The 16,692-nt window shown below is 43.2% G+C and overlaps 1 protein-coding gene across 2 annotated transcripts; it reads left to right on the forward strand.

Annotated features, from left to right (window-relative positions):
- Positions 1–3,184: 3,184 nt before the first annotated feature.
- LYZL4 (lysozyme like 4) lies at positions 3,185–15,754 on the forward strand. 2 transcript variants are annotated; one of them, XM_025374895.1, is made up of 5 exons: positions 3,185–3,368; positions 6,427–6,657; positions 6,771–6,923; positions 9,312–9,390; positions 15,498–15,754. In XM_025374895.1, the coding sequence occupies exons 2-5, from the start codon at positions 6,519–6,521 to the stop codon at positions 15,565–15,567; spliced, it is 441 nt and encodes a 146-aa protein (XP_025230680.1). In that variant the 5' UTR covers positions 3,185–3,368; positions 6,427–6,518; the 3' UTR covers positions 15,568–15,754. The 2 variants fall into 2 exon arrangements, with proteins under 2 accessions (XP_025230680.1, XP_025230681.1); XM_025374896.1 differs by having other exon boundaries at positions 6,446–6,657.
- Positions 15,755–16,692: the final 938 nt, after the last annotated feature.

The following is a 16,692-nucleotide window of genomic DNA, read 5'->3' on the forward strand; positions in this document are numbered from 1 at the left end:
CTATGACTGACATGTTAACAAGACTCAACAAATGCCAGCCTCCATTCTCTGTTCTCCAGGAGGTAAAGTTTTCAGTATCTCCAAAGGCACTGGCCGGTGGGGGTGCTGGTGGGCAGGGGGCAGAGACAACCAAAGAGGAGCAGGGGCTGTCTCGAGCACACTCCACTCTACCCTGCTGGTGGTCCCCTTGCCCAACCTCCACACCATTTCCACATCTCTTGCTCAGTGCAGGCTTCGTTGTCCCCAACCTGCTGCACTCTAGGCAGGTGGGCTCTCTTCTCTTTGCCCCCACAGAACTGTGAATGAACTTCTTTTATGGTGTTTCTTAGAGGGCTGCTGATGATTATTTTTTAACCTGTGTAAGTACCACACTGTGCTATGAGCTCACTTTGATGTGCCTAACACTTGCCACATTTTCTAGCACATTTTTTAGGGTCTAAGAAGGATTTTCAGGTGCTTGGATGTGGCCAATATCATAAGCCATAGCTCTAAGAAAGAGAGAATTCTGCCCAGTTTGCTCAGTGTATACAGCCAGTGCACTAAACCCCATTGGTAACACAAAGCCTATTCCATCCAGTCATGCCCAGCAACTCAACAGGGCAAATGACAGGGCAGCAAACCTTGGGGTTTTTGCCTGGGGAGGCCCCTGCACCATGAGGGCTCCTAGGTCAATTCTTCTGGGAAAGGTAAATGTCATATCAGGAAAGAAGGGCAATTCCCTTCCCTCTGGGAATAAGACCTTTGCTGGAAGTTGTGTGATTGCAGTACAGCTTGCCCAGTCGATTTCGTAGAACAGTTGGTGCTTGTCAATAGGCTCCAGAGCAGATGGCCCATGTGCTAAGGGCCCAGACAGATGGTTGCCTGGAGGCACAGGCCAAAGTGAGAGCACGAAGCTGAGGGGATGTGTCCGTTATCAATTGCTGTGTAACAGCCTCCTCACCCCAGACTTACAACAGTGGCTAAAAGCAAGAAATATTCATCATTGCTTACTAGGCTGAGGGTTAACTGAATACTTCTGCTTATCTTGACTGGACTTGATTGATCATGGCTGTCATCATTCATGTATCTATGGTCAGCTGGGGGCTGGCCAGCGCAGGGTGATCTTGCATGTGTGGCAGTTAACTGTCATTCACTGTAGCAATAGGGGTGACTGGTGCCACTCCTCTCTTGCAAGATGAGGCCAGGCATGTTCATGTGGTGGAGGTAGAGCTCAGGGTGAGCAGAGGCCACCAGGCTTCCTGAGGCCTAGGATCAGCCCCACCTCATTCCACTGTGATCTACTGTCACAGCAAGACAGGCCAACCCAACCCCTGGGGTGGGGAGCGGATGGCAGCCCTTGATGGAAGCAGCTAAGTTACAAAGCCAAGGGGCACGGATACAGAGAAGAGTACAAAATTGTGGCCCTTTTTTTTTGTTTTTGCAAACTGTCTACCACTGTGGATGAGGGGAACATTTCTGCTATTATGCCTTCAGAGGTGGGAGTTTCTGCAGATGGAATGTTTCTCGATTAACTGATTTCTGTGAAAACACCTTGGTTCTCTGCCAACCAGTCTCCAGCTGAGCCAACACTAAAGATTGTTGAGAAAATAGGCATGTATGGATTTAAGCCTCAGTGTTTATGGCCTGGTTTTAGTTTTTCTTTTGTGATTCTCTACATTATTAATTTTCAATTAATCGACTAATTACCAGTTCTAATTGAGTCAGCCAGAAAGACTACTGTGTTTTCAAAAGGCCAATTTGCCCTCAATCATCTCAATATCTCTTACCTTTTGGAGCTGAAAAGGATCTTAAAGATAACCTAGTCTGATGCCCTCAAGTCACAGATGAAGTTGCCCAGGCCCCAAGAGAGGATGTCCTTGACTATGGCCCTATGGTGACTAGAAAACCTAAATAAGGGCTTCTCCCACTATTCCACCTAGAAGGCAGTCCTATGGGGGCCCAGAAGAATGCTGTAGCAGGCAGAATACTGATCTCCCAAAGGTGTCCTAATGAAGCCATGCCCCAAAGAATTAAAGGAACCAATGACTAACAGAAATTCTTGAGTTTGCAGCATGGCAGGTAAGAAAAGAAACAACTTGCTGAAATACTGAAACTCCCTCTCCTTACGAGATAAAAGAACTGGCTGAAATCAGCTGGAACCAAGATGGCCGACCAGAGTCTAGGCAGAAAAAGCTTGCTGATGCCACAGACTAAATTTCTAACTTTATATTAAAGTTTATACCCAAAATTGTACAGGAGACCCATGAAATAGTATGAAGAGATAACTGCACATGACCCAGGACTTTCCAGCCCTTCCCTTTCTTCCACCAAATCACCTACTAATTTTAGAATCCACTCCCTAAACTCTTTCTAATAAAAATACTGCATTGCAGGGTGATAGATTTGAGGTTGACATTGCTGTCTCCTTGGAAATCGACAATATATTGACAATAAATTTAAAATTAAATATTTATATTTCAATAAAAAGCCTTTTCTCAAACACCCAGTGTCATAGTGTTGGCTTCCAAGGCATTGAATCCCTTTTGTTCAGTAACACTAACCCCTGGAACCTCTGACTATGTTAGTTTGAATGGCAAAAGAGACTTTGCAGATGTGTTTAAGGCTAAAGACTTTGAGAAGCAGAGATAACCCTGGATGGTCCGGCTGGACCAATCTAATCATGAGTCCTTAGACGTGGAAGGGGAGGAAGAAAAGTGGGTCAGAAAGATACAATGACAGAAGAAGAGGCAAGAGAAATTCAAAGTGTGAGAGGGTTTGACTCACCTTTGCTGGCTTTGAAGATAGAGGAAGGCAACAGAGCTAAGAAATGCAGACAGTGCTCAGCAGCTGAGAATGGCCCTTAGCCAACAGCCAGCAAGGAAACAGGGAACTCAGCCCTGCAACTGCAGAAACTTTATTCTGCCAACAACCTCAATGAGCAAGGGAATGAATCTTCTTCTAAAGCCTTTGGAAAGGAGCACGGCCCCACTGACACCTTAATTTTAGCCCTGTGAGACCCATTTCTGACTTCAGAGCTATAGAACTTTAAGATAATAAATTGTGTTGTTTAAGCCACTAAATTTGTGGTAATGTACTTCAGCAGCAATAGAAAACTAATACAAATGTGATGGTGACAGACCCTCCCTTTTTCAGAATATCTTGGTGCATAGCAACTGATGTCATAGAAAGGGTTCTAGAAGAGCACGTCATGGAGAACTCTTGGGTGCAGACAAGTGGATGATTAATGAAGTAGCATCTGAAAAATCCAGGGAACCAAATGTAGGTGGAGCAACTTCCCTGTGACACACGTCGAAGCTGCTGCAGTGGCTGTTCTTCCCCTCCCCTTGGAAAGGCACCAAAAGCCTCCTTTTGGAAGGGCTGGTGGACTGGTAGGCGGTATATGGCGGGCAGGAGGGTAACGGGCATGACAACACCCAGCTGCAGGAGATGCTCATCAGCAAATTCACTTATTGCTCATTTGATGACAGTTCAGTTGGGAAGAGGAGGTTTTCACTCATTCATTCAACAAAGTTTCATTGAGAACCTACTCTGTATTAGGTTCTGTTCTAAATTCTGGGGATAATGAAGAGAAAAAAAATAGACCAGGTTTCTGCATTCCTGGTGTTTACACTCAGGTATGGGAGAGAGAAAATAAGCAAGTGAACAGATAAATGAACAATGGAATTCCTGATATTGATTAATGGTATGAAGAAAATAAAGACCGTCTTTTTTGATGGGGCAGTGATCAAGAAATCTCCTTTGAGGTAGCGAGCTCATATGTGGTGGTCAGGGCAGTTATGCTCCAGGTAGAAGGAATGGCTGGTGCAAAGGACCTGAGGGGAATGAAATTGGCATATTCAAGGAAAAGAAACGTGCAAGGTGACTATGGCAGAGTGAAGGTGATCAAAGGAGAGAGTGATGTGAATTCAGACTGCAGAGGTGCTCAGTGGCTGCATCAGAAAGTCTTGTCAGCCAGGCTGAGGAGTTGGCACCTTATTTAAAGTGCAAGGGGAATCCACTGGAGATTAGTGATGTGACTAGACACATGCTTTATAAAATGCCTCTCCAACTGCTGTGTGGGCAGTGGGTTTAGGGGAGCAGAGAGGAGTATGTAGTAGAGGAGTGTAGTTAGAAAACCTCCACCTTAGAGATGATGGTGGTCTGGATTAGGAAGATGGCAGAAAAGAAGATGATGGGTGAATAGGTTCTGGAAGAAGTGTAGATGGCACACCCTGATGAACTGGCTTCTGCGGGAGAGGGGAGGAGAGGACTCAGTATGCCTTCTATGAGTTGAGATGAGGCCTGCCCTTTGGAAGACAGACATTACCAGAAAATGTTGTTTGCTCTGTTGGCAAATGAAACATGCACTGAGAGTCACTTTTTAAAATTATTGTACTTTAAGTTCTAGGGTACATGTGCACAACTTACAGGTTGATACATAAGTATACAAGGGCAGGGGTGCAACCAGAGCTAAGAAAAATGTTCGCAAGTAAAATCTAGTGCTGTGCACATTTAATCCACTTACTCTTCAAATCAACACAATTAAGTACTGTTATAATCTGTGCTTCAGAGAAGGAAACTGAGGAATCGAGAGGTTGAGTAATTTGTCTAAGATCACTAATGGGATCGCTGATATCTCAGCCACTGAGGGGTAAAGCTGGAACTTGGACCCAGGCAATCTGATTCCCAAGTCTGAGCTCTTAAATGCAAGGCCCTCCTAGATACTGTATTTGGTGTACTGGTCACGTCTGCAACTAATCATGCAGCTTGAGAGTTTGAACAAATGTTTGAAGTATAATTCTTCTAATTCATGAATATACTTATTTCTAACTTTTGCCCAAGTTAGACATTTCTTAACAGGGAGCAATTTTGTCCCACAGGAACATTTTTGTCTGACATAACTTGAGGGCATCTAGCTACTGGCATCTAGAGGCCAGGTGTACTCCTAAACAATTCCAATGCACAGGATGCTCCCAGAACAAAGCATATTCCAGCCCAAGTGCCAAGGTTGAGAACCCCTGGTGTAGGTGTATACAGCCTGGAGGACATGCACCTGCTAACGGTGACAAACAGGAAGGTGTGATGAATTGTCCAGTTGATATATAATGATGGAGTGCTGGGGGCTATGAGGCATTCCAGGAGGAAGATGAGTTCCAATTTCCAGTTGGACATTCTAGTCTGAGGAATGGGATAGAGCACAAAACAGGACAATCACCTGCAGGGTGTCATGGAAAAAATCTGAGAGCAATAGGGGCTCAGAGGGAAAATGGAACTTTTATGGAGGATCCATCAGGGTCCAAGAAGTTGGCACCTGGGGTAAGGCCTCAAGATGGAGCAACATTTGAATGGGGAAAGGCATGGTAGGGCCCTGTGCATTGGGAAGAACCATGCATGAGGGCGCGGGTGCCAGAGGAACGGAGTGGGGAGGTGCAGAGGCATCCAGAGAGGGAGCGCCATGAGAATTCCGAGTTTACTGAATAGATTGGTCCTGATAAAGGGTGGATGGGGTAAAGCCAGATCATGCAGGGCTTGGAAAGCCAACTGTGGGTTTGCTGTGGTAAGAAGAAGGGATTAGCAGTGTTCTTCAAGTGACATTTTGTACCTGCTTTGGGGACATTTCTCAGTCATGGTAGAAAACACCACCTGCATGAGTTGGCCTGGAGGGTTGGAGATGAGAAGGCTGGGCTATGACTCAGCTTGCTGTGAGGAGGCGGTGGGTTTAGATGGTGACAGCCACCTAAAATGGAAAAGAAATGGAGAAGGCTAAACTCAAGAGTCCATTCTCTGAGTGCCCTCCCCTCCCAAGTGACCCCACTTTTAAAGACAAGGAAGCAGAAGCACTGTGAGGCTAAATGACTTGTCTGTTGCCTGGCTAGTATGTGGCAGGTCTGGGCTTGTCTCTTTGCATGGACAGCAAGGGAAAAACTCAGGGGAGTTTGGTTTATAGAAAATCTAGGGACAAGACTGTGTAAAGGACAAAGACACAACTGGGAATAAGACGCATAAGAGGCGGTAATGGACATAACTCAACAGGTCAGTAGTGGTTCTGCTGGAGTGGTGGGGCCATGATGCTTTTTGTTTTTTTTAATTTCTCTTTTCCGTTTTCCAAGATGTATTTAATCACCAAAGTCTACTTTTACAATAAAGGGAAGAAAGGTCTTGAGCATCTGTATCTAATGTCAGAGTGAAACAAGTGAGATACAAACCCAGAAGGAGTCAATGGGTTTTGCTGGATGGAAAGAATTGGGGTTGGGAGGGGGGCCTCAAGAGTGCAATTTCCTTAGAAAATAGGAGGTCAAGAGGAGGAGAAGGGGTGGAGTTTCAGGTGTCCCAGATTTGCAGTGACTCGAAGCAGAGAATTAGGATGGGAAGAAGTGTCATGGCTTACCAGGTGAGATTCCTATTTTTCTGATGACACTGAAGTGTGCTCCACCCCCAGCCCCACAGTGCCCTTCTTTCCCTTCAGAGGACCAGTGTCCCTGTGACTCTGCTCACTCATCTGGCCACCGTTGCCCCGAGTTGCCAGGAGCCTGGAGAAGATGAAGGCATCCGTGGTTCTCTCCCTCCTTGGCTACCTGGTGGTTCCAAGTGGTGCTTACATCTTGGGGCGTTGCACAGTGGCTAAGAAACTCCACGATGGAGGCCTGGATTATTTTGAGGGCTATAGCCTTGAGAACTGTGAGTAGGCCCCCTTAGTGCTCCCGCCTCTCACCTCCTTGCCCTCCCTTCCTTGGCCAGGCATCCCCAACTCCAGCTGTCCTCAGAGTCACACACCTTCTGTTCCATCTTAGGGGTGTGCCTAGCCTACTTCGAGAGCAAGTTCAACCCCATGGCCATCTACGAGAACACACAAGATGGCTACATTGGCTTTGGCCTCTTTCAGATTCGTGGCAGTGACTGGTGTGGTGACCATGGCAGGAACCGCTGCCACATGTCATGTTCCGGTAAGTGTCTCTTTCCATTCTGTGCGGGGTCACTGGAGGCTGTGGTGCTGTGTCAGAGGCCTGCCTTCCAGATGGCCAGAGTTTACAAAGTTTACAAAGAAGAGGGCGTGGCAGGAGTCATATCCAGCGTGGGTCCCTGGGAGGCTGAGCATTGCACTGCTGAGGGCACAGCGAGATCAGGCTGTGGGGAGTCAGGCAGGCTAACCTAGGATGAAGTGATGGAGACCCCTGTTGAAATGGGCAGAGAAGGTGTTGGGAAGTTGAGAGGAGGCTGCAGGCATCAGAGCCTGAAGGTTGGGAGCAGAGGGCCCCAGCTGGCCTGATTTCACCCACGCTCGGCCACCTCTCCCTTTTTTAAGGGGGCAGTTGCTGCCACTTTGAAAGGCAGAACTGGTTACTAGGAGGAGACAGGAGCTGGGCATGCCAAGGGGAGCTTGCCCACTGCTCTTAGGCGGTCCTAAGTACCTGTGATCAAGGGGAGGTGGTTGCCAGGATTCACTCATTGCATGAGCATTTATTGAGCACCTACAAAGTGCCAGGCCTTACAGAGTTGCCATTTTAGTGCTTGTTAACTGCCAGCTACTCTTTTAAGCCCTTTATAAGTATTCATCTAATTAATTCATCTAATACATCTAATTAAATACCCATGAGGTGGGTACTGTTATCCCCATTCTACAAATGGGGAAACTGAGGCCCAGAGAGGATAAGTATATGCCCCAAACCACACAGCTGTGCGGTGGTAGAGCTGGGAGGGAGACCTAAGCAGTGCGACTCCCGAGTTGGGGCTAAACCAAGAGGCTACACAGCTGCGCCAGGTCTCCCTCACATCTGAGGCAGTCTTTCTGTCTAAGCACCCCAGCATCCTCCCTAATGAGCAAACCTCCCTCCACGCTGATGGGTGAGAACCATTCCAGAGCCTGTGGCTTCTGAGCTGGGTCTTTAGGAGACAGAGTGGAGGGGTTGGAGTGAAGGCCTGCAGCCTTCTCATGTGGCCTGGGGAGTACCTGTCTGTGTTGGGCCCCATGATTGACCTTTAGCTCCAGAGAGGAGTAAGAAAGTTCTCTGAATCAAGGAGAGGCAGGACTGCAAAGTAGGAGGAAAAGGCACAGGAACTCTGTGGGAACCTGGTGGGAATCCTACCTGCTGCCATTAAGAACGACATGAGCTTGTATAAGTCACTTCTAGAGCCCCTCCATCTGTGAAGTGGGGACATTAACAACCACTTAGGGTTTCTGTGAACATAAAATGGAATAATGTATATAAAATGCCAGGCAGGGCCCTTAGTGAATTATAATAATCACAGTCTAGTTGAGGAGACATACACATTAAAAGTGTAAGTTAATAACATTTTAAAATTAATTAAATTCATTTAATTTAAATTGAAATGATGGTACCTCCAGTGTCACCCAGAGCTTCCTGGTAGCCAACACAAAAAGAGAAATATGGTAGGCCTGTAATTTATATTTCATAGGCAGAAATCTATCTATCTATCTATCTATCTATCTATCTATCTATCTATCTATCTATCTATCTATCTATCTATCTATCTTATCTCCATCTCTCCAGAATCCAATGGGAGACACATAAAATTATCTGTCTGTAATAGAGGTGGTACTGTGTGTTGTGATAAAAATATGGTGGACTGTATATCCTGAGAAACTCTCCCGTTAGGTAGAATGTAAACAAAGAAAAGAAAACACAATTCTTTTAAAGTCCCAGCCGGGCGCGGTGGCTCAAGCCTGTAATCCCAGCACTTTGGGAGGCCGAGACGGGCGGATCACGAGGTCAGGAGATCGAGACCATCCTGGCTAACCCGGTGAAACCCCGTCTCTACTAAAAAATAAAAAAAAAACTAGCCGGGCGAGGTGGCGGGCGCCTGTAGTCCCAGCTACTCAGGAGGCTGAGGCAGGAGAATGGCGGGAACCCGGGAGGCGGAGCTTGCAGTGAGCTGAGATCCGGCCACTGCACTCCAGCCTGGGCGACAGAGCGAGACTCCGTCTCAAAAAAAAAAAAAAATAAATAAAGTCCCAGACTGAGTTGGCAAGAAAGTAAGAAAAATCCCTAGAGGCTAAAAGCGGAACAAGGATACAGATAGGTTAAGTAAAGAGTTAGAACAGGTCATGATCCTGGGCATCAGCTGATTCTCTGTAGCCTAATCAATATATTTTAATGGAAAAAATTTTATGAGAATTACAAGTTAAAAAATCAATAGATCTGGTAAAAAGATGACTACATCCTGCTACCTCCTTAGGGTTGTCTAATAAAAATCTAAGGATTGATTTATTATTGGAAGACTCTCTGATGTGAGCACCCTATACCTTCCCTGATATCACTCTAACTTAGCTGTCACATGGGGGCATGGTATCTTCCATTTTATTTTCCCCACAGCTTTACTGAATCCTAATTTAGAGAAGACAATTAAATGTGCCAAGACCATTGTAAAAGGAAAACAAGGGATGGGAGCATGGTAAGTCATACATTTTTATGTAGCCTGTATTAACGACTTTCACTCATGATCTCTAATCTGAATCTTGGCCAAATCTTGGCTGTTGCGCATCTGCAGTGCCAAACTAAAAGGCTCTGACTCACCAAGGTAAGTAGCAGAAAACCATTGAGTTCCACAACCTCAAGGCCACAGAGGGAAGGAAACAATTATCAGAAATTGCCTTGAATTGTACTTTTTTCACCCAAATCTTGTTTAGGGTTCTATAGAATGCTAGGATGAACATCTTCAAACTAAATCTGTGTTTATTATGATAATCTCTGATTGTTTCTTTCCTATAAGTTCCTACAAGGTTTTTGAATACCTTTAAGGTTCTTGATGCATGTTGTGAAATCCAGCAAGCCCGTATTTGTTTAAAGGGTTTAGTAAAATGTAGATTTACTGCATCTTCACCAATCATAAAACTTTTGCGATTTAAAGGTGAATAACTGGCTGGGCATGGTGGCTCACACCTGTAATCCTAGCACTTTGGGAGGCGGAGGTAGTTGGATCACCTGAGGTCAGGAGTTCAAAACCAGCCTGACCAACATGGTGAAAACTTGTCTCTACTAAAAATACAAAAAAAAAAAAAAAAAAAAAAAAAAGCCAGGTGTGGTGGTGCATGCCTGTAGTCCCAGCAACTTGGGAGGCTGAGACAGGAGAATTGCTTGAACCCACGAGGCAGAGGTTGTAGTGAGCCGAGATCGCGCCACTGTACTCCAGCCTGGGCAAAAGAGTGAGACTCAATCTCAAAAAAAATAAAAAATAAAAAAGCGAATAACAATTTTGTCTTACCTTCTTTTGTCTTTTATGATATCCCATTAGGGCATTTTCTCCCATGTTTGTTATATATTACTATTGTTTTGTAATTTTTTTCATCTTTGCTCTTTACCTATTTTAAAATTCAAGTTATATTATTTGAAAGAGCTCTTTATATATTTGGTATATTAACTGATTGTTGTATATTTATTGCCAAAATGACTGCAACTCTAATTTCCTCTTTAGCCAGATATTTGCTTAGAAAAGTCTAAAACTTACAAGAGTTTGGGCGTATGCCTGACTTCTTTCACCGAGTGTTGCATTTGTTTATGTTTTTGCGTGTGGTTGCAATTCATTCTCATTGCTATATGGTATTCCATTGTGTGGATTCACCGCAGGTTACTTATTCCTCTATTGGTGGGCATTTGGTAGTTTCTTCATTTTTAGTGCTGCCATGGACAGTCTATACTTACCTTTTGGTGAATGCAAATGTAAAAGGATTTCTATTGTTTTTACCAAGGAATAAAATTGCTAGTCATAGAATAAGTGTATTTTCAGATTTGGCATATTGTGTCAAACAGTTTTCTAAAGGGATTTTTATCAATGTATACTACCATCAGAAATTATGCATTTCAGTTGCTTCACCTTCTCAACGACGCTTGGTAATTTCCAGTTTATTCTCATGACTGTGTTGTGGTATTGCATTATAGTTTTACTTTGCATTTTCCTGATGAAGTTTCAAAATGTTTATTGGCCATTTATATATCCCTTTGGTGAAGTGCCTCTTCAAATCTTTTGTCAGTTTTTCTATTGTGCTGTCTTTTTCTTATTAATTTGTAGGAGACATTTATATATTCTGGATAAAGTTTTTTTGTTGGATATATGTATTGCAACTGTCTTTCATTCTGTGAGTTACCTTTTTATCTTTTTTTTTTTTTAATAAAAGACCTCTAAAAAAAAAAAGAAAAGAAATGGGGTCTTTCTCTGTTACTCTGGCTAGAGTGCAGTGGCGTTATCATAGCTCACTGTAGCCTGGAACTCCTGGCCTCAAGTGATCCTCCTGCCTCAGCCTCCCAACTAGCAAGGACAACAGGCACATGTCACCATGCTTGGCTCTTTTTTTTTTTTTTTTTTTTACCTTCTCCAGAGTGTCTTGATAAATAGGAGTTCTTAGTCATAATGTAGTCTAATTTATTATTGCTTTCCCTTTATGGTTATTTTAACAAATATCTGCCTATTCCTTGGTCTTGAGGATATTCTCCTTTTTTCCTAAAAGCTTTATTGTTTTATCTTTCACATTTGGCTCTGCAATATCCTTTCTTTCTTTTTCTTGCCCTGTTGCATTGGCTAGGATCTCCAGTAACTGTTGAATAGAAGTGACAATGGTGGCATCCTTGTCTCATTTCTAGTCTCACAGGTAAAGAAGTTCAATATTGTATCATTACCTGTGATGTTTTAAGTATCTGGAGATACTCTTAATCAGATTCTGTTCCTTTTCATCTCTAGTTTGTTAAAGTTTTTTTTTTTTTAATAATGAATGGGTGCTGAGTTTTGGTTATTACATTTTATTTACTTTTTTGCAATTCTGTGTTAGCTTATCCATCTGCCTTAAAAATTCAAACTATTGTCTTTTTTTAGTGTCTCTTAACTCCCATGACTTTTCCAAAGGTCATATCTGGTGACATCTTATTAAGGATGTCAGCTCTATAAAATTTACTTCTGGATCCTGCAGTACGTTATTTCATAATAAATTTCATTATGATGTGCTGGTAGTGGTGGCTCATGTCTGTAATTCCAGCACTTTGGGAGGCTGAGGTGGGTGGATCACCTGAGGTCAGGAGCTCAAGACCAGCCTAGCCAACATGGTGAAACCCCATCTCTACTTAAAAAATACAAAAATTAGCCAGGCGTGGTGGCATGCGTCTGTAATCCGAGCCACTTGGGAGGCTGACATAGGAGAATCGCTTGAACCTGGGAGGCGGAGGTTGCAGTGAGCTGAGATTGTGCCACTGTACTCCAGCCTGGGCAACACAGCGAGACTCTGTCTCAAAAAAAATTAATAGAGAAATTTTATTACGATGCCCCTTTTCTTTTTGTGATATTTCCCCATAGGTCCCATGTTAGCTTTATCCTCTTTACTCTTCCTTGAATAAGGACGGAGTTACCTGCCTGGTTGATTCTGGACATTGTAATCTCCAGATAGATCTAGAAAGAATGTCATATTTCCTAAGTTCCAGATGGCACAATTTTTCGGATCTTAGTATTTCTGAAACTAGGCTTTATTTTGTAATCAATGTATTATGCCCCCAAAGCTGTTATTAAATCATTGATGAATCTTAGAATAGAAGATGTCTTACAATAGAGGAAATCCTATAATAATAGCTGCAATTTCTTAACTGATTGCATTTATATGCACATCATGATTGAATCCTCACAAATCCCTCTGCAGTGAGCATTCTTATCTTCATTTTCAAAATGAGAAAACCAAGGCATAGAGAAGTAGAATAACCTACTTGTGGTCACAGCAATATGATCAATCCTGGATCTGTGCTATTCCAAGCCTCAGGTCACCAGGCTACTCAAAGAGATGGGGATGGGTGACACAGAAGATCTATGCTCTGGTTATGTAGAAGGCAACCAAAGCATAGTTATCCAGTACTCCAGTGAGTCCTAACTCAGGGTTTCTGAGCAGAGTCAGTGTAGGGTGGTGGGGGGAGAAAGGACAGGCCTGCAGGTGGACAAATTTCACTAGTGGAAGCATAGGTGGTGTTCCTTACTATAAATCATGGGCCCTGAAGGCAGCAGAGACTTTGTCCAGAATCTGATCCAGAAGGTTATGTCTGTCTCAGAGGCCGAGCCTTTTTGTTGTTGCTTTTTTTGTTTTGTTTTGTTTTTCTGTGTCTTTAAGGTACTTTGGAACTATTAGGTTGTTGCAAAAGTCATCGTGGTTTTTGCCATTAAAAGTAATGGTGGTTTTTGCCATTACTCTTAATGGCAAAAACCGTGATGACTTTCGCACCAACCTAAAAAATTCAATAAGAGATTTTTTTCCTGCTTCTGTATCTCCAGCCTCTAGCTCTGTGCCTGACACGTAATGGATGCCCCATGTGCTTGTTGAAAAATTGAGGCTACATTTGGGGCCACTACCCTGAAGTCGTTCATAACATTTTTATTTTTAAATTTACTATTTATTATTTTTAAAAATGAAAATAAACCCTTTCCCTCTTAGCAGCCTCCTCAAGGTCACCGGTGTTTCTAATCTTTTAATAGAGCTCACGAATCGGTATTATTACTACTTAAAGGTCTCTGTCATTGCTGTAACAGCTGCTAGTGCCCTGCTGTATAGATGTTGCAGGTAATTTATCTGCCAGTTCTCTAATGATGAAAATTTAGTTCGTTTCATTTTTGTTGCTGCTGTTGCTGTTTCAAAATTCTATCATAAGCATCTTGCTTTTAGAACTTTTATGTTCTTTCAGTTGTATCCTCAGAGAAATCCCTTGAAGGGAATTTATTAGACTATTTGGTGCATTTAAACGTTGGAGAGACCAGTTGCTAAACTGCCATTCAGAGAAGGGGCCCCTCCATCAACACTGCACGAAGGGGCCTGTTTCTCCTCAGCTCACCAGTCTGAGGTGTTAAAAACCTGTGTAGTTTTGGAAAATTGAGGTGTGTAAAGTGATATCATTCTGTTTTGCTTTGCATGTTGAAATTACAAAGGAAGTTGAACATGTTTTCATGTGTTTATTGGCTCTTTTTCTGTGAACTGTTTACTTATATTCTTAGTCCATTTTTCTATTGGGTTGTTAATGGTTTTTTTCTGCATGTGGTCTTTTATATGTCTTTTATAAATTAGGCTTATTAGACTCTTATTCATTTTATTTGCGTTAACTATTTTTTCAGGTTTGTTATCTGTATTTTGATTTTATGGTATTTTTATCCTACAAGAGTTTCACAGATTCACAAAATCAAATCCCTTGTTTTTTTTCCTTTGTGGCTTCTGGATTTATGTGACATCTCTTTCTTAGAAAGGTCTTTTGTACTCCAAAATTGTAAGCCATGTATTACAACAGTGCTGACACACACACAAATTAAGCCCTATATTAAATTTTGGTTAAATAAATTAAAAATAGAATATGATTTTATGTTTTTAATGCTTAAAATGTTGGCCTTCTTGAAATTTATTCTGGTATAAAAAGTGAGGTGTAGGGATGCAGCTTTATATTTTTTAAATGGCTAGTCATTGATTTCAATACTATTTAATCATTAACCCATTTTCATCACTAATTTAATAGACTGTAATTTTAAAGTGAAAGTTCCCTTATTAATGTTAACCATCTTTGGAGTGTTCGAAATACCTTTCATATATGGTCCAAGTTTTCAATTAATGTGGAAGCTTGGCTGATTCTCTAGAGTAAGCCTTAATGAACTAAAACCATCTTTAGTATATGGCACTGAGTGGAGCTATGCTAAGCCAGACAGATCAAGGCCTTCTTATTGCTCAGGTTCCCAGTAAAGGGAGCTCTTATTAAGCTAACAGGCAGCCACGTGTTCTCCAAAGCTCAGTTGGTCAGCTCTGGAGGGTTGGGGCAGATAGGAAGGGAGAAGACCCATGGAGACCTGGAAGACCCATGGAGACCTTCCCACTGAGGGATGGGATGAACAAACAGGGTTTCTAATGGCTTAAAGCTGGCCCGGGTGACTCCCCACCCTGGAGATAGGGACTGGAGAACCTAAAGCCTGGGTGCTGGCATGGGGACCCAGAACGAGGGAATCACTATTACAAGCACCAGGAAAAAAGGTTAGAGAAACTCAACGCAGCTGACTTAGGTGGGGCTAAAGAGTCGGAAGGAATTTTGGAAGGTGAAGAGTGAAGCAGGCACATGGAAAGGTGAAAGAGGCCCTGGCCCAGGGGACAAAGGTTCTATTTGCAGGCCTAGGGTCTGCCAAAGACTCATCATGTGACTTGGAAAGTCACAGAACTTCTCTGAAGCTCACTTCAGAGAAGCAAATGATACTTCCGTTGCAGGGTTGGGGGAGAATTTCACAGTTCACAGTTCAGCCTCCTCATCTCACCATGTGGGGTTTATGGAATGAGGTGGGGGCTGATGTGCGCACTAGGATGGAGGAAGCACCAGTATTCATGCCAGGATGTGATGGAGACAGCACTGGAGATGAACAGAAGCCTTCATAATGCTGCCCACTGCAGGGGTGGCAAACTCAAAGTCTCTAAGGGGGCAGGCAGGTGTAAATGGCCTGAGTGGGGCTGTGAAGCCCTGGAGACCCTGAGTTCTGACTTTGAGGAGCCCCTCCCTCCTGTTCACTTCTCTCTACAGGCCCACCTGGTCCCGGAACTGCCAGTACTCCGACACCCTGGCGCGGTGGCTAGATGGTTGCAAGCTGTAGCCACCTGCATGGCCCCTACAGCACTCACCAGTTGCATCTTGTGAATGAAGATACTTTTCTGCTTGCTGCTTCAGTCAGTCCTGTTGATGATCTCACCACTTTAAAAGCTCCAGGTGGAAAAGGACAAAAGTTTGCTTCATCCGGGAATGCAGGATGCAGAATAAACCAAACTAGTTACTCAACTTGGGCCAAAGGTCTCTGCTTTGATTATGATTATCTCTATGATCACCATTATTTACTATTATTGTGATTTATTATTATTTAATCTCGGATGGAGGAATTGAAGGAAGGCAATTATCTGAGAAAGAAGATGTGTCCATGAATGTCATACTAAACAGGAAGAGGAAGAACAGGTACAGTAGAACCAAAGAGGAAAGAAGAGAGGAGGAGAGGCAGGTACAAGCAGGGCCTCCAGCTAAGGCATGTCCACACTGGGACACACAGGGGGAGAGACCACAGAATCCTCTTTGCATGTCTATGAAGGGAATCAAATGACAGTTGCTCATTTCTTATAAAAAGTCTCTAAAAATTATAAATAACACATATTTGCACTAGAGAAATTTGGGAAAATACAGAAATGTTAAAAAGGAGAAAATTTTTCCTATAATCCTCAGTATTCAAAGACAATTGCCGTTATGTTTTCATTGCATTTCCTTCTGGTCTTTTTTCTGCATAGGGTTTTTATTCTTTTTCAAAAATGCTATGATAATGCTGTAGTTAGAGAGTTTTGCATCTGGCTTTTTAGAAAGAAGGCAAACAAATAAGGTAAGACACTTTTCCCCTACATTTATTTCTATTTTAATTAGCAAGGGGTTTATTTTAGAAGCTTAGTGGCTTACAGCTTCTTTCATGGGATGGAGCCTAGGTGTCAGCCTGGGCTTCCTGGACACACCTGCCTGAGATCTGATAGCAGCAGCAGCGAGAGCAGAGGTATCTGCTCAGCAGATCAGGTCACCTATGGGACCCACACCATCCTGGGGGTTGGAGAACATAGTTCCTCATCTTTCAGTCCTCGTACAGGAAGAAAAGAATTAGAGTGGTGTGGAGAGAGCCTGTCAGTCACATGTGCTTTCCATGGTACTGTAGATTCTTCAAAGTGAAATTTTAGTGCCAGTGAATATTCCA

Source organism: Theropithecus gelada, chromosome 2 (assembly GCF_003255815.1).
Source record: "Theropithecus gelada isolate Dixy chromosome 2, Tgel_1.0, whole genome shotgun sequence".
Lineage (NCBI taxonomy): Eukaryota > Metazoa > Chordata > Mammalia > Primates > Cercopithecidae > Theropithecus > Theropithecus gelada.